The sequence below is a fragment of the Phascolarctos cinereus genome, unplaced genomic scaffold (assembly GCF_003287225.1).
Source record: "Phascolarctos cinereus isolate Bilbo 61053 unplaced genomic scaffold, phaCin_HiC Scaffold_2;HRSCAF=192, whole genome shotgun sequence".
NCBI lineage: Eukaryota > Metazoa > Chordata > Mammalia > Diprotodontia > Phascolarctidae > Phascolarctos > Phascolarctos cinereus.
This window is the reverse complement of record NW_027555625.1, coordinates 32,567,930-32,592,350: the sequence shown is the minus strand read 5'-3', so window position 1 is coordinate 32,592,350 and position 24,421 is coordinate 32,567,930. Positions and strand designations below refer to the sequence as shown.

The window sequence follows — 24,421 nt, the reverse complement described above, 5'->3', positions numbered from 1 at the left end:
CAAGATGGGCGTGATTCTAAAAATCCTCCATATTGGCCAGACTCTTAAGGAATCTAAGCATTTGTATTGCTAATGCAAGTGGGCCAGATTGAATCTGAGCACCTTAATGGAGGCCAAGATGGATTTTATTTACAGAAAGACTGTGGGAGGGATCTAGGAATGGCCAAGTGGTCTGGGGTGACTGGGAGGTAACAGAGAATGCCAAGGACCTGGACCTCTTGGCCAAGGGAGAATGGAATCTGGGTAGAATTAAGGGTGGGAAGTGACCAGGGGCGATTGGAGGTGACTGTGGGTAACAGACAAAGAAGGTTGGGCTGGGTCAGAGGTAACAGAACTGGGAGACTGGGCTAGGCCACAAGGAAAGGCCAGTTGAGAGGATTACTGGGACGATGCCTGAGGAGAGCTGGGGAGTTGGGGTTCCAGGGTCTATACCCCTGTCAATAGGATTTTTTATTTAGAACTGGAGGGAGAAGATCTAGTCCAAGGGTGGGGTACCCGTGGCCACAAGGGGCCTTGAGGCTGCACTTGAGGCCTAGGTCACCCCCTTCTTTTTACAGATGAGGGAACCGGGGCTGAGAGTAATTAAGAGACATCTACAGTCACACAGCTATAGAACCTAGATCTCCCAGCTGAGCATTGTATCTACTATGCCAAGCTGCTGCCAACTCTCAGCCTCAGTTTCTTCTTCTGTAAAATGAAAGATTTGGATTAGATGACCTCTGAGGTTTCTTCTAGCCCCAATCAGTAAGCTATAACCTGCTCAGGTTCACACAGCTAGTAAGTGACTGGGGCAGAATCTGAACCCAGGGCTTTCTGATTTCAAGTTCCTCATTCTACTCTGTGATATGCTGCTTCTCTACTTTTCTCAGCCTCAGTTTTCTCATCTGTAAAGTAGAGAAAATAATAGCACTTACCTCCCAGGGTTATTATGAAGATCAGATAATATTTATAAAGTACTTTGTAACCTTTAAAGTACTCCATACATACGATTATTGTTATTAATTTTATTAAGTGGCTAAAGCGGACAGAGGACTGGATCTGGAGTCAGGACAGCCCAGTTCAAATCTGTCCTCAGATATTTACTAGCTGTGTGACCCAGGGCAAGTCACTCAACCTCTGTCTGCCTCAGTTTCCTCATCTGCAAAATGGGACAATAACAGCAGGTCTTTCCCTGGGTTGTTCTGAGCATCAAGTGGGATACCATGTGCAAAGTGCTTTGCAAACCTCAGAGTGCCCATGCCTATTACTGTATCACCATCTTCATACTGGCTGGCAGCGTTGGATAGACAGAAAAGCTGGATGTTATATGAAGGATGATCTGAACTGAAATGAGGCTGAACAGAGTTGACACTCCGTCCCAAAGGGCTCCTTTCCTAGCTCTCTCTTCCGGCTCCAGGGCTCTCCTCTGTCCTCTCCCTCTGCCCATTGGCTTTCCCACATTCCCTTTGCCACGCCCCCTAGGTACCAAACTACATTTCCCATGAAGCCACGCACTGCCCTTTCTTGCTACATCCTCCACTCCCTTCGCAGGAGGCTGTTCTCCATTCGCCTGCGGGAAGATATGGAGCGGATCTCGGCTCCAGGGGAGGTGTGCAGCTCAGAATTTCTCTCTCAGTCTCTGAACGTCACTTAATCTCCACTTTCGCCGTCTGCAGGCCCGTAAGCGGCCTTCTCGGGCGTGTTTGTTTCGGCGTCTGTCGCGGCCACCTTCGCTCCTGGGCCGGCCGCGGCGAGGCCCCCTCCAGGGTCCTGCAGATGTCATTGGCGAATGACCGGAGCCGCCCGAGCCTCTGCTGGAGCCGCTTTTGCCGCAATCATGACTTCGGGCTGTGCGGGCCTCGCCGCCGCTGCCGGCCGCCTGGCGCGCTCCTTCCTCCGTGAGTGCGAGCCTTCTTCCTCTGCCCGCGCCCGGGGCCCCGCGGCCCCCTTTGTGCCCTGCCGGCCGGCCCGGGGAGCCCAGGCCTCATCCTGCGGGGGCGCCTAGGCCCGAGGCCCGAGGAGGCGGAGGCGGAGGCGGCCACGGAGCTGGAGGGGAAGGGGGCGGGGCGTCGGGCGCTGGGCCCCCTCGGGGAAAGGCCCGTGGGGCACGCGGGTCTCCGGTTTAGGGAGCTTTGGGGAACCCTTCCGCCTGCATGTAACGAGAAGGGAGGGGCGTGGGGGGATCCTGCATCCGGGGCGGGTGCTGGAGGGAGGGGGGGGCCTTGAGCCACGTTAAGCCCCTCCTGTGTGCCCCCGGTCGGCCAAGCCCTGCGGAAGGCAGAAGGTAGGCCCTGCCCTTGGGGAGCTTGCAGTCCCACTGGGAAGACCGTCTGCAAACTACTGTGGGCAAACCCACCGTAGACGGGATCCCTAGGAGGCAATCCACCTGGGCTTTAGGAATGTCTACTGGGACCGGGCTGCACAGAGGCTTGAGGTAGGGAGACCACCCAGACTGCTGGTGCACGAGCCCAAGAGGGCCTGCCCCGCGGTGGTCCCGGGTTCGAGGAAGGAAAGGAGTGTGTGTGTGAGAGGGTGCTGCAAAGGTAGACTCCCCAGGACTTGGCCTCAGACTGGGTGTGGAGGGTGGGTGATGACAGCTCCATTTCCAGCCAGGGTGATGGGGGGGGTTGTTGGTACCCTTAGCAGTAATAGGGAAGTTAGGAAGAGGGGAAGGTTTTCAGGGAAAGACAAGGAGTTCAGTTTTTGACATGTTCATTTTAAGATGTCTGTGGGATGTTCAATAGACCCTTGAAGATAACGGGACTGGAGGTGGAGAAAAGAGTTAGTGCTGGATAAATCGATCTGAGGACCATCTGAATAGAGATAAAAATTGAATCTGTGGGAGCTGATAAAATCTTCAAACGTAGGGGAGAAGAGAAGAGGGCCTTGGGGGATGCCACACGCTGGGCAAAGATCTAGCAAAGGGGGGAGGGGGAGGAGGAGGGCCAGGAGAGAGCAGGGGTGTGAAAACCTAGAACAGAGTTGTCTAGGAGGAAAGAAGGCTTAGAGTTAGGGAGTTTGGACCAGCAGGAACTCTCAGTCTACAGGGAGCTCTGTGTCTGGATTTAGGGTTATTGGAACCATAGGGGTACCCCCAGATCTAGAGCTACCAGATGTGTCCTTATTTTGAGGACTGGAGATCTTGGTGGAGAATGAATTCGTCCCTCAAGCAAGGGAAAGGATTGTATGTCATTGGCAAGAAGGACCAAGGAGATTAGCCATTGGGGATAGATAGCACCATGGTGGAGGTGATTTGTGTTTAGAGGGACAGAGTCAAGGAAAGCTCTGTGTTTGGCACTTTCAAGGGTTAGGACTGTGAGGATTCTGGGTTTGGAGGTGGATGGAGGGAATCAAGGGGATGCAAATGTTTTGGAATGGGACTCTGGACTTGAGGTTTGAGTCAGACTTTAACTATGGAATTTTAGGCCTGGGGCCTGTAAGTCCTTTGGAATCAATTTGGGGTGAGGGTGGGAAAGAGATTCTTTTAAGGAATTCTGCCTCCTGGTCTCTGCACTTGGATATCAGTCAACAAGCTTTTATTAAATGCTTACAGTATGCCAAGTACTGTATTAGGCTTTGGGGGATGAAGAGGCAAAAACATTCCCTGCCCTCCAAGAGTTCCCATTTTAATGATGGGAGGGGAGACAACATGTAAGTCAATAGCTACATACGATATATACATATATGTGTATACACAATACAAACATAGTAGATGGAAGGTAAGAATATGACTGCTTTCAGTGAAGGAGTCTGGAGAATGGGCTTAGCCCAGTAAGAAGTATGAGTTGGAATAGAACAATTACAGGAGGAGAGTAGGGATTGGATCATCTGAGGGGCAGAAGAGCCCTAATTCGGAATTTTGGAGAGAGATTTGTGATTAGTGTTAGTAAGTCCTGCTTTGGGAGGTAAGCTCCTGAACCTCACTATAAATGGACTGGTTTAGATCAGGATCAAGGTTGTGCAACCACCGGGAAACAGCCCTCCCTTGAGTACTTCCAGGACTTCCTGGATTGTTGCAGCTTTTGAGAAAATCACAGGCCAATGAGGAGACAAGACAGAGGTCTCACATAGCAAAAACATGTTGTAGGGAAAGGCTAGATTAGATTTAATTGGGCAACGAAGGAATGGACTAAATATAATCTGGGAGAGCTTTCTGGAGGTAGTTCTTGTTTTGGAAGTTGAAGGAGTGAGAAGAGAATCTATTTTAGAGGGAGATAGTGGCTCTGTTTAGACAGGCATAGGATAACTTAGGCCTAGGAGAGGGTGATAACAGGAGGTAGCAGGAGGGAAGACCGCCTGGAGCAGAGAGTAGAACGTGAGAATAGAAGTGTAGTAGGAGGGTAGAAGGAGCTGCTATAATGGGAAGGAATTTTCTATCTTCATCATCTGCCTGGGATTTCCCAAAAGGCCCAAAGACCTTAAGGAATAGTGTTGCTGGCCTGGAGGGAATTAGGGTTCCCAGCTTGTCAAGACATAATGACTGACTTTTTTGCCAATGGGAAGTTGTTTGCTCTCCCATCTAGAATTCCAGAGTCCAGTGAGGTCAGTTTGGTCTTGTTCTGGGCATCCAAGTATGTGAACCTTTTAAATTACCCAAACCATTATAAAGATTGGAGGTTTGGGCCGTGTCTTTAATGGAAAAAGTCACAGACTTAACACAAAGCTCGTCTGAGTTTTACTAGCTGTAAATTGATGAGGTTGGATTCTTGAATAGCCATCCTTCTGAAAGAGGTGAAGATTGAGTTTGCAAATTCTCATTTTTCTCTTTATAATTCTGGTCGAGGACATATTGCTTTCCTTACACATTTCTGTTCTCACTAATGGGAGAGAAATACATTTTTATTTTGACATGATAAGAGGCTTTTGTTTTTGTTAGCATAAGTTGAATTTTTTTTTAGGCTGCCTCAGGATATAAGATAGGTGTTAGTGTTAAAGGCCCAAGATTTTGCCATTTTGTGTGTGTGTGTGTGTGTGTGTGTGTGTATGTATGTGTATGTGTGTGTGTGTGTGTGTGTGATCTGCCTGATCTGCAATGCAGGCTGTTTGGATTTCTATTGATGGCACTTTAGGTACTGAATGCCATCAGTTTTGCAATACTGTTTTTAATGAAAAGATTGTCAGTGTTTCAGGACTTTGCACTCTATGGTGTTGCCGCATTTCTTGGGCCACCAAAAACAAAGGGCTGGGTAATAAAGAAAAGGAAAGAATGCTGCATTTGGAAGGGGAACCTGTAAATCGGTGAGCGGAGTGGTGCTGGTGTTTTTAATCAGGGAGGGCAAACAAACGGTCTTTGGGCCCTTTGGCTTTCTTGTGCAGGACTAAACTGAAGAGCCCTCGGAATGTAAGTTGTGACCAGTGGAAGGAATCAGGGCCAAGAGTGTCAGGCCGTGGGAGGTGCATCTCCTAAAGCGGCCTGGGGCATCAGGCCGAAGGATGGGTTTTTTCTTGAGACTCATGTTTCAGCCTCCAGGATCATCTCATTTTAGAGCTGTAAGGACCTTAGCCGTTATCTACTGTAACCCACTCACGCTTTTCAGTGAGGAAATTTGGACTGAAAAAGATTATAACTGATTTTCGAATACCTAATTTGCTGAGAGTAGAGCTGGGATTCGAACCTCAGTTTCCACCAAAACACACTGATTTGTCTCCAGAAAAGGAGGGTAGCCCAGAGGTGACAGATTCTGAGCTGCAGTGGCTCTAAAATGCCATCTAATCCAGCCCATACCTTAATGGGGAGCCCAACCGCAGCCTCCCTGGCCAGCAGCCCTCTGGCAAAGAGGAGACCTTTATCGAGGATGAAGCTACTTCTTCCTGAGGCAGCACCTTTTCTGTTTGGACGCTTCTGATTGTTTGGCACCTTTTCTTTATGTCGAGCTGGACTCTGTTCTGCCCTTGGCTCGGAATTCTGCCCTCTGGAACCGCAGAACAGGTCTCCTCTCACATCGCATGACCTTTCTCCAGACATTTGAGAACAGCTGTGATATTTCCTCCTGAGCTGCTAGTCTCCAGGCTGCTTGCCTCCTGGGTCATTGTCCTTCGAATGCTCCAGTTTGTCACTTGTGGTCTCTGATCCTCCATGCAGGACCCAGGACCTCCCCAGGCTGCTCCACTAGAGATCTTCTAGGCTGATTGGAATCCATTTATCATGCACTCTCTTGAGTGGAGTCATCTAAGGAATCCACTTAACTAGTCCTCTCAAGCTCTCAACTCAACATCTTGTCCCTTAGGAGATCGTGTCAAATGAAATTCAGGGATACTGTTTTTAAAAGCAAACAGTCACCCTTTCCTCTCTCCAGTCTATCATCTAATTTTACTATTTCCAGTTTGTGCTCAAGGATATTGTGAGAGACATTACTAAATGCTTTGTTGAAATCCAGGTTAATTGTGAATAATTTGAAAAAGGCACCTGAATCTACTTTACTGCCCGTGAGGCTTCATCTCTCCATCTTGTTTGCAAAGGTATGAGAGAGGTGCCTTGTTGAAGTCCAGCTGTATTATGTCTGTGTTGCCTACTTGATTTGCCAGTCTGATAACTCTGGAGGAAAATGACATTATCAAGTATAACCTATTGTTGGGAAAGCCAGGCTTCCCTTTCTTGGAGCTCACAAGCCAGCCCATTAACAATGTGGTCTGGGATTTGCCAGGAATCAAGAGATAAGCTTGATGTCCACCCTTGGTGGACATTGTGGTCAGATTTACTAGCCTCAAGGCCATACATTTGACCTGTTCTTCCTGAGAGGTACCCATGCCTGGCCAATCACTTGTCAAGTTGGGCCCCAGAAATCCAAATCTCATTCTTCAGTATCTTTTCACTTCCTGAATCTTTCATCCTCTTGTGAAAACCTCACCTTCGGTTGGTGCTTTTGGTGTGAGGGCATGCTGTGCTCTTTTCAGGGCTGCTCATCCACCTTTGGTGTCCACTTGATTCAGCCAACTGACCCACGGCTCCGAGAAGCTGTAGCATGTCCAGTGGCCATACCCCAGTGAGCCATCTTGGCAGATGGGCTGAAACAGGTGAAGAGAGTAGCCAGTGGGCCTCAAACCTTGATGAGTCAGGGGGATGGCTACCCCAAGCATGTACAGACTTTCTTGACAGAATGGACCAATGAGAATAATTTGTTCCAGTGACTATTAAGACAACTTGAAGCAAGTGCCATGGGGCTCTTAGAGCTTAGTCGGATGTTGATGACTCCAAGGCCATCACCAACTGGCTTGACTTTTGTCCAGCCACTGACTTCAGTGACTCAGAATGAGAGAGTTAAGGCTGGCGATGTTTTGCAACTCTCCCTCACTTAAATCCAATTCATGGGCAAGTCAAGACATCACCTGTGACATAACTGGTCCTAAAGACAAACTACTGCCTGAAATTTTGCTGTTTAGAGACATGTTTGGACTGACGAGCGTCCTGTAAAAGTGGAGATAACCTTGATGTTAGTCATTCACATGTTCTTGTGGATTAGTTCCAATATATGACTTTCTCCTAAGAACTGGCCAGGATAAGCTGTACTGAAGGTTCTGTGTAGCCCTTTGGCCTGTGGGGGAGCGGTGGGCTTGGGGTGTTGTGGCAGGCCTGGTTGGTGTGTTCCTGTTGCCTAGGGAGGCCAGTGGCCAGTGGGTAATCAGCATCCTTATAAATTGCTGTTGTTTCTGTAATCCTTTAAGTTTTTCAATGTTACACACTTGCACACACTCACACCTCCTCCTTTCTCCCCCCCCAGTTAATTTAATCCTTACAACCACCCTAGAATATAAGTGCTATTATTATCATCCCCATTTTACAGTTGAGGAAACTGAGGCTGAGAGATTAAGTGACTTACCCAGGATCATATAACTGGTATGTGAGGCAGAATTTGAAGTGAGGTCTTCTTGAGTCCAGGCCCAGCGCTCTCTCCACTGAGCAACCTAGCTGCCTCACAGCTTGGGGCTGGTCTTCTGGGGTCATAGTTCACAAATCCCTAGTGGTGTTGCCGCCTGGGGGTGGAAGGATGATGAAGACAAACTTTGCCTGAGACTGACCTTGTGCCCAGGAAAATGGGGAGAGATTGTCTTCCTCCCGTTTCACAGCCTCTTTACAGAATTTGGGCTGGTAGTCTTTAGACAGTAGAGCAGCTATGTTGTGAGTTATAAGCATTGTTGGCTGGGCCTGAGAATCTTACTGCCATTTGTAATGTTATTTCAATACATCCTGAGGTCCACCAGGCAGTCGAGTGCTAGTTGGCTTATAAGCACAGCTGTGTGGGTGGGCGTCCGCTTGGGCAGGGGTCTCCAGATGGCTCGTAGACATCGTGTAGGGTTCAGCTTGTTTGATCTTGCAGTCAGAACTGGATGTTTTCTTTCCTGGGAAATTCTACATCTGCTCCTCTCCAGAGTTGTGAAATCCGCCTGGTAAGGAGGCCAGAAAGAGGGAAGGGTCTTCTTTAGGATGGAGTTTCCAAGGTCATAACCTTGAGGATCATAGTTGTAGGGAGCGTAAAGGAACTTAGAGACCATGAGGCCCGAACCTGTCATTGCACTTTATGGGCCTCTATTGTCTGCTGCCCAGAAGGGCACTGGGTATCAGTAATGTTCACGTGAAATCCAAAGGCAACACTGCTAAGGAGGATTCCCAATGGCGCCCCCCCCCCCCCGATTAGCTTTCTCGCCCTCAGTGGTTGTGGGCTCCAAGAGGGCTGCTGCTCGGGCTGTTTTCAGCTTCCGGCTGTGGCTCTTCTATGACATGAGCCCAGAGCTCTAAAAAGCATTTGTGTGGCAGTCCTGGCAGGCGAGTGACACGGGGTCTCTTCTTAATTTTGTGTCTTGTGATGTTCAAGGTGTGGCTTTAAGGTTAAAGTTTTCTTTCCAGTTACCCAACCTTGAAGATTGAGTGAGTCTGTTTTTGAAGTCTTCAGTCCCATTTCCCAGGCAAAGCTACCTCTTGGTTTAGCCTGTAATATTTAAATATAACTATACCCAAGATAGGGACAGGGATAAGGACTGGAGCTATGATTTAATTGCTGTAGGAAACTCTCTACATCTTAGGTCACCCCTCATTTGGAAACATCATCGCAGAGAGCTGGCCACAGCATCGAGAGGTTAAATTGTTTTGTCAGGGTCATGTGAGTCAGGAGTCACACTTGAACCTGGGTCTTTCTTCTCTGAGGCCCAGTCTCCACTAAGCTAAGCTGCATCTGTTTGTACCCCAATACTGTACGTAAATGAAGTAAGCTGCACCAGCCATGAGGAAACTGATCCCCTCAGGAAAGGTGGAGACGCTTCTGGAGCTACCGGACCAGTACATGGGACACTCCCCATTGCCTAGTTCATAAATCCAGAGTCACAGATTTTTGAGCTGGAAGGGAGCTCAGAGGTCTTCTGATCCAATTCCCTCAGTTTACTGGTGAAAAATCAAGGCCAAGGGGACTAACTTGACTTGCCCAAGGTCACTCAGGTAATAAGTGGTGAAACTGAATTTGAATCTGTCTCCAACCCCAGCTCTCTTTCTAATCTATAGAAATTTGTTCAGGAATCAAATTTTCACACTTCTTAAAAATGAGATGTACCCGTAATTTAAGTACAACCATTTTTATGTGTTGACAGTTGGATATGTATGTTTTTATGTGTGTGTGTGTGTGTGTATATATGTGTGTGTGTATATATATGTATATGTATATATGTTTCTTTCCTCCAAGAGAAAACAAAGCAGAATTATCTAAGGCAAATTTTTTATTAAAGCAGCCAAGTTCACAGTCATTAACGTGACAATCATAAGCAAACTCGCTTTTTAGTTAGAGAATTTCAGTTGAGTGTTCAGGACCTCTAGTAAAATCTTAGACATTTGGTCCTCACGTTAAATGTCTTTATGCTGAAGCCCATATTCCTTTGCATATCTAGGTCAGCTGAGGATTCGGCCTCTTCCAAAGGATTCCTGGTCAGTAGGCCGCTGCTGCTGGCTCTGGTCTAGGCTCCCTGTCCTCTCTCCTGTGTTCCTAAGGAGGCTCTCCTTTTGATGTCTGTAGGTAGATCACAGAGTTTCATAACTAGAATAGATGTCTGAGATCATTTCTTCTGACCCTCTTGTTTTTACAGATGAAGAAGTTGGAGTCCAGAGAGTGTATAACTCGGTATGTAAATTCAGAAATCACAGAAGAATAAAATGGGAAAAGGGCAGGTTAAGCAGTAGTTGCTGTTAAAATGAACCATGGATTTTAGCAGCCTGCTAGGAGCCACTGGTGTAACCTGGCTTGTTGTTCAGTCGCGCCCAATTCTTTCCGACCCCGTTTCGGGTTTTCTTGGCAGAGATACTGGAGTGGTTTGCCATCTCCTTCTCCAGTTCATTTTACAGATGCGCAAACTCAGGCAAACAGGGTTGTGACTTGTCCAGAGTCACAAAGCTAGTAAATGTCTGAGGCTGGATTTGAACTCGGGAAGAGGGGTCTTCCTGACTCCAGGCCCAGCACTCTATCCACTGAGCCACCTAGCTGCCCTAAACTAGCATTAGAAAACAAAAAAGTGAATGCGGCCTTAAGACTTATAAAAGCACCGTGTCTTCCTATTCATGGGAAATCCCAGTTCTTCTGTGTCACATCCCTCTAGAAGGGCAGGGCCGTGATCTGGTGCCTTAGCATCAGAATACCTTAGCCCTGTGGCCTTGTGATTGTGACCTCAGTGGCACACTTGTCTGCAAACTGACAGAAGAAAGAAAAACTCTTGGGAGAATTAGGGATAGTTAGTCTGGAGAAGACAAAGGGAGCCATTCCATTCAGCCAACATTTAGCATGTTCCTATCACAGTCCTACCTTGTGCCAGCATGCAGATCCATACATGAAAAGTCTGGTCTCTGGGACCTCCCATTCTTCCAATTTCAAACATACAGATAAGTACATACAAATTAGATACACGAGAGATAGCATTCTAGGGGCCTCAGGGAGTAGCACTGACCATGGAATTGGGAGGATCAGAAAGGGCTTTGTGAAGACTATAACAATTAAGCAGGGATTTGAATGTAGTTAAGGATTCCAGTTGGAGGAGATGAAGGAGGGAGAGCATTGGAGCCATGGGAGAATGCCTCTGCCAGGCCCAGAGGCAAGAGATGGAATGTTGTATGGAGGAACTGTGTGTCAGCCAGTGGGGTTGGAATGCCAGGGAGATGGATGAAGAATCAGCCGAAAAAGGAAGCTGAAGTGCCAGTCACGGGAGTTATCTTCTATTTTAGCTGCAGTAGGGATTCATTTATATTTCTTTCACAAGGGAGCGACATGGTCAGATCTGGGCTTTAGGAATAGTGCTTCGGTAGCTCTGTGGAGGAGGAATTTGAGAGAGGATAGGCCAGAGAGAGGGAAGTCAGTTACGAGGCTCTTGCCATTGCCTAGTGAGAGGTGATTGTGCTTGGAGTGAAGAGATTGGGCATAGATGGGAAAGATGATGTATGCAATGTTGGGGTAATTGTGGACCAGAATACCTTTCAGAGTCATTGAAATGGACGTTTGTGCCCTGTCCTAGAGCCTAACTACCATTTAGAATATTCCTGTGGGACACTGTGTCCCCAGTTACTGATAATTTACGTGAAAGTCACCTTTTGGAACATAACCCATTCACAAGTTGTAGATTGTATATGTAGAAGGATTCAGAATGTGAAGGTGCTTGTGGCAGGGGGCATTTAGACAAAGCACTTTGTGGATTTGGCCACAGATAATTCTCCCGAATAGAGAATCCTTTCTTTCATGGATTGTCAGTATAGTAGGCACTCTCTTCAGAAACCAGTTTGATGAGTGCTAGTTGTGATGTAGTCAGAAGAGAGTAGAACATTGGTCCACTTGTCAGGTTACAATTACCCTTTCCTTCCAACATCTTAACTATTTCAGTAACCTAACTTGTTAATCCATATGCAAACATTCTCATTAAGAGTCTAGGGCCAGAAGAAAGAGTAGAAAGTAAAGGATTTAAAACTCAGCTAGTCTTATCAGCTCATTTTTCAGATAAGGAAACTGAGATCCAAAGAGGTAGGTAAAGTGACTCCCATAGGTGGTTAGTAACAGAACTGGGCTTGGAACCCAGGACTTCTGGACTCAAACCCGTTATTGTCTGCATCACAGCCTGGGACCTTTCTTTGAGAATGGATTGCTAGTTTCACAGCCTTTCTTCCCCCCCCCCCCCGCCCCTTCCCAGTGCACAGCACACCATTCAATTTCTAAATTCACTAGAGAGGAATTTGGCAATGCTACACTGCTATGATTTCTGGCATTAAATTTTTTTAAGCAAAATTCCATTATAACACAATAATAGATATATCCCGTGAGTTCATTAAAATAAGATTTTATTGGTAATTTGGAGAAAGGCTAATGTGAATTATAGATCATTATAGGAAATATAGTTTTATTATTTGTTTAAAAAAAAGTTGAATGCAGTGGTCACTAAGATCTTTTAGCTCTAATATTGGTCATTTTAAGTTCATATGGTAAGTAGACATAAATTAACCTAAAAGATTTGACTTGTGCTTTAATTTATAGATAAGAATGGTTTGTCATGAAATTATATTTGAAGCTCTTGAAAAGCATATTCTTTTAAGTAGTTAAACATTTTCCCAGCAATCATTAATACTTTTAATTTGCTAAGTAAACTTTTATAAGTAGCCGTGGAGGTTCTGTCCCAGTTATCATAAATTCCAAATTAATTAGACATGGGTATTCTTGTCAGTCCACAAAGGTCTGCTTTGATGCTTCGTAATCGATGGAGGTGGTACTGGGTTTGAGAATGCTTTGCCTGTGATATAAACTCTGGCCTGTTATTCTACCATGTTGTAAAGGGGTCACCTCTGGTCTTGCCAGTAGTCTGTATGTGCTTTCAGGAGGACGAGGCTAGCTTAGTATAGAGGCTCCCCTTGCAGACCTGCTGCTACTACTACTGGACAAAGAATTCTTTGACCATGGCAACCCTTGAAACAAAGGAAAATACCCAACGTCCTTTTGTAGTGTGCTGGTTCTTTTCTGTCTTGGCAGTGATGGGGGCTGATTTGCAGAAAAGGGGACGAGGGGAGCCAAGAAATCAATAGTTTTTAGATGATTAAGCGCCTTACAAGAAGATATTATTTCGTTAATCATGAGAGACTCTCTAAACCCTTGTTGATTGATCGACGTGCTACTAAAGGAAACATTTTTGTTGTAAATGAAGCCAGAAGATTGAAGAAGATGGCAGCCAGTGGAAGGCTGGCTTCTAAACTTTGTTAAAGACCCAGATAAAAGAATTGGTAAGAGTTAGTGTTATCATGCCCCCAGTGGCAGTGAGAAGCATCATTTGAGGGGATGTTTGGTTGTCTGTTGTAGTGCTTGTGATAAGCATTTATAAAAAGACCACCATGCAAATCACTGCAACTTAAGAGCCAAAAAAGATTGAGAAATTCCAATGGAGAATTCATTAAAACCTCTTCAAAGTAAATGAACTATCAAAACAAAGGTGGGCATAGGGGAAGATGGAAAAAAACGGAGCAGAAATAGGGATTTAACTTGGGATTTCTTTGCAATAGAAAACTCGAAGGGAAGGAAGCTTGGTACTAGTGGAGGTCAGCCTTTAGTCTCTTTAGCCAGTTCTGTCTTAAGGAGTGCCAGGGAGATTGAGGAAATAGAATATTGCTCCCATCATATCATGGAAGGCAGAACAATAGAGATAACTTTGTCCAGTCCTCTGATAATAAAAAGCAAAGAATAAAACAGGGAGATGTGATGTGGTTGCTTAGCACAGAATCCAAATGGAAAACAGTTTCTCTATAGATGATAATGCCCTCCAGGTGTTCCTGTTTGGCATCAGACTCCACCATATTGCAGTTTCCTAAATGAATCCTTCTTCACATTTAGGCCATTAAAGGGATGAATATATTAGTTGTCTAGACTGTGTTATACAGTTGGATAAATAGTGCACAGAGTTGGTCTGTTAGTATGCATATCTTGGACAAGCACTGTGTGTGGACAAGGAGCTGGGCCCAGAACAGGAGAAAAAGCACCCTCAGTGACTTTATGAAATTATATTGTTTGTTTTTTAGTAATCTCAAGCTTCTCCCTGAAGGAAAGGCCTGATTGCTTCGTACCAGTATTCTTCTTGTAATGTTGTATGTCTGAGCCATGGATTATCACAGTGTCCCAGTAATTAAAGTTCAGGGTCAACCTCAAATGACGGTGGGTTGGAGCGGGCATCAGCACGTCCCACACCAGGAATGGCTGAGTGGCACCATCAGAGGTTCATGGGTGATCACATCACAAGTCAGGGCAGAGTGTTTTTAGGCAGTGCCCTGTGCTAAGTGCTAGGGCTACAAATAGAGGCAAAAAGACTCTTTGCCCTCCACGAGCTCACAGCCTACTGGGAGAAGACAACAAACAGCTATATACAAACAAGATACATACAAGATAAATTGGAACTAGTCCTAAGGGGGCCTGGGAAAGCCTTCTTGCCAAAGGTAGGATTTTAGTTGAAATGTGAAGGAAGCCAGGGAGGCCAGAAGGGTGAGGTAAGGAGGAAGACAATTCCAGGTATGGGAGGCCAGCCAGTGAAAATGGCCAGTCGGGGCAAGGAGGAGAGTGAGTTGCATGAAGAATGGAAGAGTACGAAGAGCCCAGGTTATAAAGGGCTAAAGCCCGACAGAGATTATACTGAATTCGTTAATGGGCACAGTGCAATGGGAGTATCACTTATTTTGGAACCTGTGCCCCTGCTAAGATTATGTTACCTTTTTTAGCTCCCTCCTCACTGTACTGATTCCTTGAGCTTACGGTCCATGAAAGCCCCCAGAACTTTTTCAGAACATGTGCTGTCTAGGCATGATTCCCTCATTTTCTACTTTTGAAATTGATTTTTTTGTACCTAAATGAAAGACTTGATATTTATTGTTGAATTTCATATTATTAGATTTGTGCTGTTGCTGTAGCCCAGTGGTCTTCAGACCGTGATCTGGGCAAAGTCCTGCCAACTGTCTTTTTTGGGTTATTAAACCCCCTGTTTTTGTATTAAAAGACATAAAAACCATTTTTAGCTGCTGTGGTGGGGCAGCAGTTTGCTGAGAATCCTTGTGAATGCTCACTTCTGTGGTCTCTAGTGTGTTAGCTGTCTCATCTAGTTGTTAGTTATCTGGGTGATTCCTAGATAAGATTGGGAAAGCATCAATAACCTTTAAGGTAGGGAAATTGATGAGACTGTTCTTCTGTGGCTTGGCATTTATCTCATTTCAGATCAGTCACTCAGATACTGTAAGGTTGACTTGTTGGTGGCAAGGCTTGGATTAGACTCCAGCTCTTCTGCCAGCTGAGCAGCATCGTTGAATCTTTGTGTGCTTCATTTGCTCTTCCTATTAGACTAGGCCACATGGGTCTCATCAATACATGTATAACAGAAAAGAGAAAGGGCAGTTTATATTACTAAGGTGAGGATGCTTATTCAGCAGTTCCTTCATCATTTGCTTGTTGGACATCTTTTCCTGGATGTCCCAATAATCCAGGTCTCAAAGTCAAATTGTCTGAAATTGAACTCATTAGCTTTCCTCTTAAATTATTCTCCTTTCTGATTTCTCAGCATCTGTCGCTGCTGCCACCAACCATCGCTTGTGTTGGTAACACTCTCAGTGACCGTTGACTCCCCTTTTCCCTTTATCCTATGTAGCCAGTCAAGCCCTGACACTGGTTATTTCTGTGTCTTGAAATTTCTCCCCTCTGTACTGCCTCACTGCCATAATCCACATTATTAGTATCTCTTACTTGGGATAGTCACATGATCATATGACAGTTGTCATGTCTTTAGTTTCTTTCCCTTCCAAACCATTCTACATACCACTGTTTGATTTATCTTTCTCATGTAGAAGTCTGATCATATTGTTTCACGTTCCCCTGTGCAGCTGGCCATGTGAAATCTTCCCCATTGCCTACTCCAGACTCCTAATGACCCTCTACAACATGTTTCTCCTCTTTTGTTCACTTTGTTCCTATTTTCTGGAATGGGTGGTCATGGGGGTGGGGGTGGGGCGAAGGGTGGGGTGTGGAAGGGATTTTGGACTCGAGTTCAGATCTTGCCTCTGCCACTTCCTACTTTTGTGATCTTGGGAACGTAACCTCTCTGTGCCTCAGTTTCTACATCAGTAAAATGAAGGATTTAAATTAGATGACCTTTAAAGCCCTTCCAGCTCTGAATCTTTCTCCCAGATCTTTCTAAATCCAATTTCTAAATTCTTTCCTCCCCAATCTTTACCTGTTGACATCTTATCCCGTAGCACTTTTTATGTGTTTGTTGCAGTTCTTGTCCATCTGTACCTTAATGCAATGGAAGTTCCTTGAGGGCAGGGGCCATCTTAGAAGACCCAGGGCATACAGATGGTCCACCCAGTTCTGGAGAGTGGGGAGTAACTCTCCAGGAAGATCCTGCTCCTGGGCCTCATTGTGGCTTGTAGAGGATCCAGTATTCTCCAAGGCTGCACCTGTGGAGGATGAGCCCTATTAGCTTCTACCAAACTGGAAGAGTTCTGTGTACAGTCAGCCCTAAAGGCTGTCCCTTGATAGGTCACCAGGATGTGAACGTCCAGTGTCTGAATACCCCCTTAGTGATGTGTGGAGAGGCCAGTAGGCTGGCCACCAAGTGCTGAATGCTTTGGCCATGGCAACTTTTGAGCACAGATAAAAATAATGTGCCTTATTGCACTTAGAATATTCAGGTGTGTATGACAGCTGTACGTGTTCTTGTGCCATTCCTAAATTATAAATAGGAATACAAATACAAAAGAGACAGGCACACATTCTAACAAGGATGGAGGGAGGGAGCACTTGTAGGGGAGGGGTGGTCAGGGATGGAGGGAGGGAGCACATGTAGGGGAGGCGTGGCCAGGATGGAGGGAGGGAGCACATGTAGGGGAGGGGTGGCCAGGGATGGAGGGAGGGAGCACATATAGGGGAGGGGTGGCCAAGGATGGAAGGAGGGAGCACGTGTAGGGGAGGGGTGGCCAGGGATGGAGGGAGGGAGCACATGTAAGGGGAGGGGAACGGGCGGCCAAGGAGAGGTGGTTTGGTCTGGGAAGTTTACAGGGTTTGTGGCTGGAGTTATGGGCCAGACAGTTGACATAGCCTTTCCAGGAATTGTGGGTCATATTTATTTAATTGTCGTTCCCTGAACAAGAGATGGAAAGGGCAGAATGATGATAACATTGGCAGTAGCAGGATAGGAAAATGGCTAGGTGTCTGGGGCCAGCCTCCCACTAATACAATAGAGAAGATAGAGACAATACAGGCCCCCCATGGGAGACCTAGGGTTGAGGGGTGTAGCTCCTCTAGGGTGAGTCCTGGGGGTCCAGCTGGGGGGTGCTTCTGGAGGAAGAGCAATAACATGGCAGGAGGAAGGCTAGAAGGAAGCCCAGAAGGGGGTCTAGGCCTGACCAGATCAGTCCGGTTCTTTCTGGTGGGAGCTCACAGTTCTGGCATTCTCTGGTTCTTAGCCTGTTGGGCCCATCTTCTTTGGGTTTCAGTGTTGACCAGGTCAGTAGATGCATTCATGTGATGGAAAGAACTCGACGCCTGTGTGTCCATGGCCACTTAAATAGTATTTAGTGGCAATAATGACTAGTTGGCAGCAAACCTATTTCTAGTTTAAGCCCTGGCATTCTTTAATTGTAGAAGCTGGGCAAGTCACTCGGCTTTTCATTGCCTCAGTTTGCAGAATTTGAAATGGAGAAGACATTTCTTTGAGCATTTGCCCTGCCTGGTAGTGTGCAGTGCCGAGTGGCTTTTGTATCCCATCTCAGCTGCTGAGACCCAGGTTTACCCCCCGTGTTCTAGCAGGGGTCTGTGGTAGGCTGCTTGACTTGCTATCGATGTGGCAGTTGTGACCTGTCATGTTCAGAAATGGTGTGCATCATACTCATCATAGCCTTCTCTGTTTTTCAGTGCAGCAGAGTGGAGTCCGGCATTGCGCCTATGTGGCCTCAAGGCAAAACCTCTACATCGATAAGAACACAAAGGTCATTTGCCAAGGTTTCACTGGCAAGCAGGTGTGTGTACATGCTGTCAATTTTCTGACTTGGAGGGATTGGAGGAATTCATTTTTTGTTTTCATAAAACGTACGTATACCACTGAGAGATTGTTTCCCATTCTCTTATGTGAGGCGCATGGTAATGGAATGTTCTCGTTGTGTTGTTTCCAGCTTTATGAGGTGACATATTTTAATTGTTGTCATGCAGCTGGGTGCTATTTGGTGACCTGTGCAGTGACAAGATCCATAATTCTGTGGATTGGAAGGCTGTTTTTACTTTGAAATTACTTTAAAAATTAAACACGGATTGTTAATTCATGAAGATTTTAAAAAATCAATTTGGATAGAAAAATATTTCTCATAAAATGTCATTCCTTTTATTACTTGAATATTTTTTTCTGAACTATTTCTGGTTTAAAATGTGACTTCATTAGTTTTTTCTGCTCTCCCTTCCCTTTTTTCCTTCAAGCCCCATTTCTTTACAGATATCTTTTATCAGTAAAAGCTGGCTTATTCAGCAGCTTTCTTAGCTGTAATTCTGTTCAGTAGTGATGGGGTGCTCTGGCCCCAGCCCTAAGATCATATCTGTAGAAGCCTCCCAATTTCTCAGAAGGCCTCTGTCCTGGGAGAAAATTTTCTCTGGTTGCAGAACAGAGGTGTGCCTGGCCCAAGGATTTTTGTCCCTGGATGGCCCAAGGACTCTTCCTTCCAACCAGATCCCCAAGGTCCATGCCTCAGACAACTCCCTCAATGTCCATGCCTCAGACAACTCCCTCAACGTCCATGCCTCAGACAACTCCCTCAACGTCCATGCCTCAGACAACTCCCTCAACGTCCATGCCTCAGACAACTCCCTCAACGTCCATGCCTCAGACAACTCCCTCAATGTCTACACTTTTCCATCTATACCCTTAGATTACCTAATTAGTATCTCTGACATTTCCTTTCCTGTGCCCCTTTTCCATATAAACCCCAGCACCATCCTCAGTCTCTTGAAGGTTATCTTAAGGACCCAGGCCTGCTTTTGCTGAAGCGTTAACAATAAACTTTTTGCCGCTTGGCTATAGTGAAAAGGCTGAGTGTGTGAATTCATTCCAGGAGACCCTGCCTTGGTGTTTTGAGGTCCCAACACCCCAAAACCTCATCAGCATTTTTGTACATTTATGGGGCAAGTTGATGTTTGAAGCCGTGACCCCGACACAAAACAACATCCTGAAGTACCTTTTAAATCATCTGTTTGAACCAAAAAAAGGACGGGGGGGATTAAGTTTCGCACATAAGCAACAAATATCCCATGTCTTCCATGCAAGGTACTGTATGAGACACAGCCATTCCAGACTTGATCTCTGTCCTCAGGGAGCTTACGGTCCGGTAAGGGGAAAGAAAACAAGTGTACATACAGATAACTTGATAAAGACCTTTTGCAGTGTTTTAATTCCCTGAAAGCAGGTGTTTTGTGTCTGGTCACTTTGTTAACCAAAATATCCAATGAACCAGAACCCCTCACTTTCTAGTCATAAAGTATAAGCTATACATAAGCCCCTCTGTGGTTTTAATAATGTCAGGACTTGGGGTTGGGGGGGAGGGTTGTGATTTTGGTGCCATCTGTGGGCGGACCTCACCCCAGCACAGATGGCAGCTTCCTCCAGTTTTATTGATCTCGGAGAGTCATTGTGGCTGAAAATGTGAGCATCCTGCAGCCAAACAGCCTATGAGTCTGTCCCGACTCAGCTTGTCTGCATGGGTCTTGGACAGCAGGTGCACACTAGAGTCATGGGCTGGATGTGCCAGTTCTAGTTGAGTGGGCACACGGCTCAGGAACATTGTGCATTGGCAGGGCCCCAGAGCCTCCGAGGCCGTGGGACGTGTTTTGTTTCCCTGGGCGTCCCTTTTGCCAGGCTTGGCGTTCCCTGGGTTAAATGCCAGCCTTTCTTGTGTGGCCTGTGTTAGGCGGCTGTAGGTCCAAACAGTTACATTTGTTGTTTCCATTTCTGCAGTTGCCTTGTTGTCCGTTGGTCCTGTTCATGTTGTGCTCGTGTTCAGCCGTCGAGGGTTTTAACTGCCCCAGTTACTGTGTGTTCATTCAGAAGCTGTTACTGGGGAGGTGATGCTTTGGTTTTAAATTTGAAGCGTATTTCCTTGGGGGACTCTGCCTCTTTGTTTCAGCTCAGCTCATTAGCTCTTTTTTTTACCAGGTACTCATTGTTCCACATATGAATGAGGGAAAATTTTATTTCTTAATGGATACCCAGCAATGCAAATTGCCAGTGGCTGCCAGCATTCATTTCACATATTGACTTTTATGAGCTGCTAAAACTGGTGTGAAAAATGTATAGTAAAACCAAAATCAGAGCGTGTTGTTAACTCTTTACTGGCCTGGGGAGGCAGAGGACCTGGAGGCCCCTTCTCTGATGCAAATCTTGGCCCAGGGCACAGAATCTTCCTAGGGGTCATCTCTTGAGATTTACCTAGGTGGGTACTGGAGTGGTGGGAGCATAGCAAGCCTGGAGTTTTGTGCTGAGGTCCTGCCATTACCTCTCTGGTCCTCAATTTCCTTTTGATTCTGTGATCTTAAACAGTATCTGAGTGGCAGGGTCCCTGGCACATGCATGGCATGTCCATATCCTTTTTGGTCCAGATCTGTGGTTCATTGGCTAATGAGGGAATTCCTTCTGCCAGTGAAGAGTGGCTACTTGACTTGCAACTTAGAGTCTTTGAAAACAGTCTAGAACGCTTATAGCGTAAGTGACTTGCCCCAGGTCATATCTCTGAATATGTCGGAGAATAGCCTAGAATTTGTAGGTATGAGGCTAACTCTACTCTCTGCTTTGCCACGGGCTTGGTTAAGTCAGACTCACCAGGTCTTTGGCTTCTGACCAATTTAATATGCACTGTCCTCCGGGTACACATCTTTTAGCTTCCCACTATTCAACTTTGGAACTCAAAAGCTCTTCTGGTAGATATTCTCAGGGATGGAATTGGACATTCTCAGAGGCATCTAGCACCTTTGGGTGGGTCCTGAGCCAAGCATATTTACCAGAAAGTATTCGAGTGGCTTCTGCTTGAGTCACCCGATCAAGGCATCATCCCCTTACCTGTCGCCAGCCTTTCAGACCACCAACCTCTTGGCTGTTTGGGCAGCATAGGGTAACAATGGCTCATTTTCCTGATATTATTAGAGACTGCAACATTTCACGTAAGCGAATTTCCCACATAGACAAACTTACTTTTTAGCACCACAGCTCTAATGTGGAAAGGCCTTGAGTGAGGTCATAGGAAGATTGGCTCAAGGAACTGGGTATGTTTAGTCTAGTGAAGAGGAGACGTGGGGGCACATAAGTGTCTTCAAGTATTAGGATGACTGTCCTGTGGAGGGAAGATGAGACCTGTTATATTTGTCCTCAGAGGCCAGAACCAGGAGAAACAGATGGAATTTGCAGCATTGAGGTTTGATGTCAGGAAAAGCTTCTTAACTGTCCAAGCTGCCATATGTTCATGACCCCCAGCTTAAGAACCACTGAGCTGTGTGAAAGTGGTGAGGCTGCTTTGGAGGCCATGCAGTGCCCCTCCCCCTCTCTTTGTTGGAGGCCTGCTTGGAGGCTCAATGAGTTTTGGTACGGGATGTTCTGGGGCAGGCCTAGAATATTCATCTGTGGGGCAGTTCAGATGATTTCTCATGCCCCTTCCAACTTTGGGGTTCAGTTTTTATGGCTTTTTAATTAATAAGCTGCTCCTAAAATTATTATGTAAGATATACATGTAACAATTTGCAAACTACCAAAGGTTATGTTTATGTTCCTGAGACTGATTCATTAATCATTTGTATGTTTAAACTGAATACTTCTTTAGTTTATTACAGTCATCCCTATTACTGAAATTATGTGCTTAACATATCATGAATGTAGAAATTGCAAATTTTTTGAGTTCCCACTTTGTCTAAAGCCTCTTATTTGTATGGTGGCACCAACCTTCTTATGATGATGATACAAGTAGTATTTTCCCAACCAAGTCTCACATTTCACCTTATAATTCTTATCAGTAGATATTGTGGGACAGAGATCAAAGGGGTGATTTGGATCGCCAGACATACTCCAGGCCGCATTTTACCCGTCAGTTTCGATACTTCCATTTCTACAGTCTTTTCTACTGCTGCTAACAGGTAGTGAAAAGTACTGGTTTGAAATTCATTTCCTTCTACTTCCCCATCCCTCCTAGAGCACGTGCTAATGATTAGTGGAGTATCCCAAAGAATCCAACAAGAGGGTGTAGAGAAAAAGCAAAACACCTGGATATTTTACAAACTGGTTAGGTGGCCTCTGAATCATTGCGAATTGACTTATAATTTTTTCCCTGGCCTATAACTTTCTCTGTCAGAAGTCTTGATTTTTTTAAAACAAAATCTCTGTATTTGATATGTCCCTTGAATATTGTGTTGTTAATATGAGCAATTGTATTCCCTGTCCTGGACAGAATAGTAATATCTTATTTGCCCATCACCTTTGAGAAATGAACTAATTCATATATAAGTGATTTTTCTAGATGACTGAAGTACCTGAACTGAAAGTTTTATGTAAAACTTTGTAAATGGAAATCTTCCAAAAACATATCACACAAAATGGTGCCAGGAGTTTTTTGTGTGTGTGTGTGTTTTGTTTTTTTGTTTTCCTTCTCCTCCTTCCCTCACGGTCAAGTACAAAGGTGTCCCTGCCTGGCCTGGTCAGCAGAGTCTGTTGCTCCAAGGCTTCTTTCTCTCTCAGGTTCACTTTTGTGTTCTGGAGTCTCGAGGCTGTTGGGAAGTGACCTTCAGAATAGTGACACTGCTGTACTTAGACCTTTGGGATAACTCCTTTTTACTCCAGCAGTGAACTGATATTTTTAAAGTGGAAATAAGGATCAGTTTTTCTCCTTCTGAATTATCAGTTTATTTCAAGGGCAAAAGGTCTAAAATATGTTGGGCTGTGTTTGTTACTCTTGAGGGCTTCAGCTTTCTCTTTATCCAGTTTCTTGGGTCTTTCTCCCCCCAGGGCACCTTTCACAGCCAGCAGGCATTGGAGTATGGCACGAAACTGGTCGGAGGAACGACGCCAGGAAAAGGAGGCAAGACGCATTTGGGCTTGCCAGTCTTTAATACTGTGAAGGAGGTAATGAACAGTAAAGCTTGGCTGTGGTAGCAAGGCTTGAAAGCCTTCCATAGGTAGTAATCGGAATCACGCCTCTTTCGGGAGATCACTTTCTGCTTGTAAGAGGAAGAGCTAAGAATTTGGGTCGGGACTGAAAACAGTTGTATTTAGGCTGTAATAGACACAAGAAATAAAAATCATTTCATAGGTTAGCTCTGGTGACCCCTTCCATCCCCCACACACTCAGTCCCTCTCAGTGATTTCTAGCTTATAGGAAATGAAAGTTGGTCCTCCTCCTGAAAAGGTTGAGAATCACTGCTGTAGATGATCTCTAAAAGAAATATGATGTGAAGTACTTTGTAAATCTTAAAGTTGTAAATAAATTTTTTAAACAGACCTGTGATTTCATCCTGCATTAGGAGGGGAGGCACATTGGTACTAATGCAGAATGCTATGTTACAGGCTTGCTGGGGGCCCCAGAAGGTTCAGTGACTTGTCTGGGCTCACTCAGCCCGGATGTAGCTGAGACACAACTTGAATCTGGGGCCTTCCTGACTAGACCAGCTCACTAACCTCTAGGCTACCCTGCTTCTCCAAGAAATGTTACTGTTAGCATTTTTGCTGTGGGTTTCCTTTGGAGATTGATGTGAAGAATCTCTCCCTTCTCAGCTGGAGATCTGTGTTTGAGCCATACTCTGTGAAGAGCGAAGATGGCTTTTCCAAGCCTATGTCCTGGCTCCCCCCCCATTTTTCCTCATGCCAAGGTGATAACTCAGCACCACCCCTACAGTTTGGATACGAGGAAGCATTCTAAGGTCCTTGGGGGCCTTCCTTCCCTGGTGTTTTCTTCTTTTCCGTACCCGTCATTAGCCAGCTTAGGGGTACTGTGTATCCTGGGAAGTTAACCTGTTAGATGTTCACAAAAAACCCTGTGCTAGGAGATCAGATGGACTATTAGGCCAATCCCTTCAGTGATCAGTTTCTTAATAATAATGGTAGTAGTGGTAATACTAATAATGATAATAATAGTTATCATTTACAAGCGCTTTAAGGTTTACAAAAAGCTTTACAAATATCTCATTTGATCTTTGCAACAACCCCAGGAGACAGGTGCTATTGTTATCTCTGTTCTACCAAAATTCTGTATTTCTGCATTCCAGCTGAATTCCAACTCAGATCTTTCTTACTCAAGCTCTATCCACTGTAGCCTAGGTGAGGCAGTGACTTGTCAGAAAATTTGAGTTTAGATTCTGCCTCCGACACTGACTTAGACTAGTAGTGCTGATCCTGAGCAGATCGCTTAACCTCTCTTTGCCTCAGTTCAGTCATTTGTAGCATAGGCACAATAACATAT

At 45.5% G+C, this 24,421-nt stretch overlaps 1 protein-coding gene across 1 annotated transcript in view; it reads left to right on the top strand.

Moving 5' to 3' along the window:
- Window positions 1–1,671: 1,671 nt before the first annotated feature.
- The window catches only part of SUCLG1 (succinate-CoA ligase GDP/ADP-forming subunit alpha), a 44,717-nt gene continuing 21,967 nt past the window's right edge, over window positions 1,672–24,421 (top strand). Inside the window, exons 1-3 of the mRNA XM_020969489.2 lie at window positions 1,672–1,877; window positions 17,862–17,965; window positions 22,972–23,088. Of these exons, the coding sequence (XP_020825148.1) occupies window positions 1,769–1,877; window positions 17,862–17,965; window positions 22,972–23,088 (330 nt within the window). The 5' untranslated portion in view covers window positions 1,672–1,768. The remainder of the gene's footprint in view (window positions 1,878–17,861; window positions 17,966–22,971; window positions 23,089–24,421) is intronic.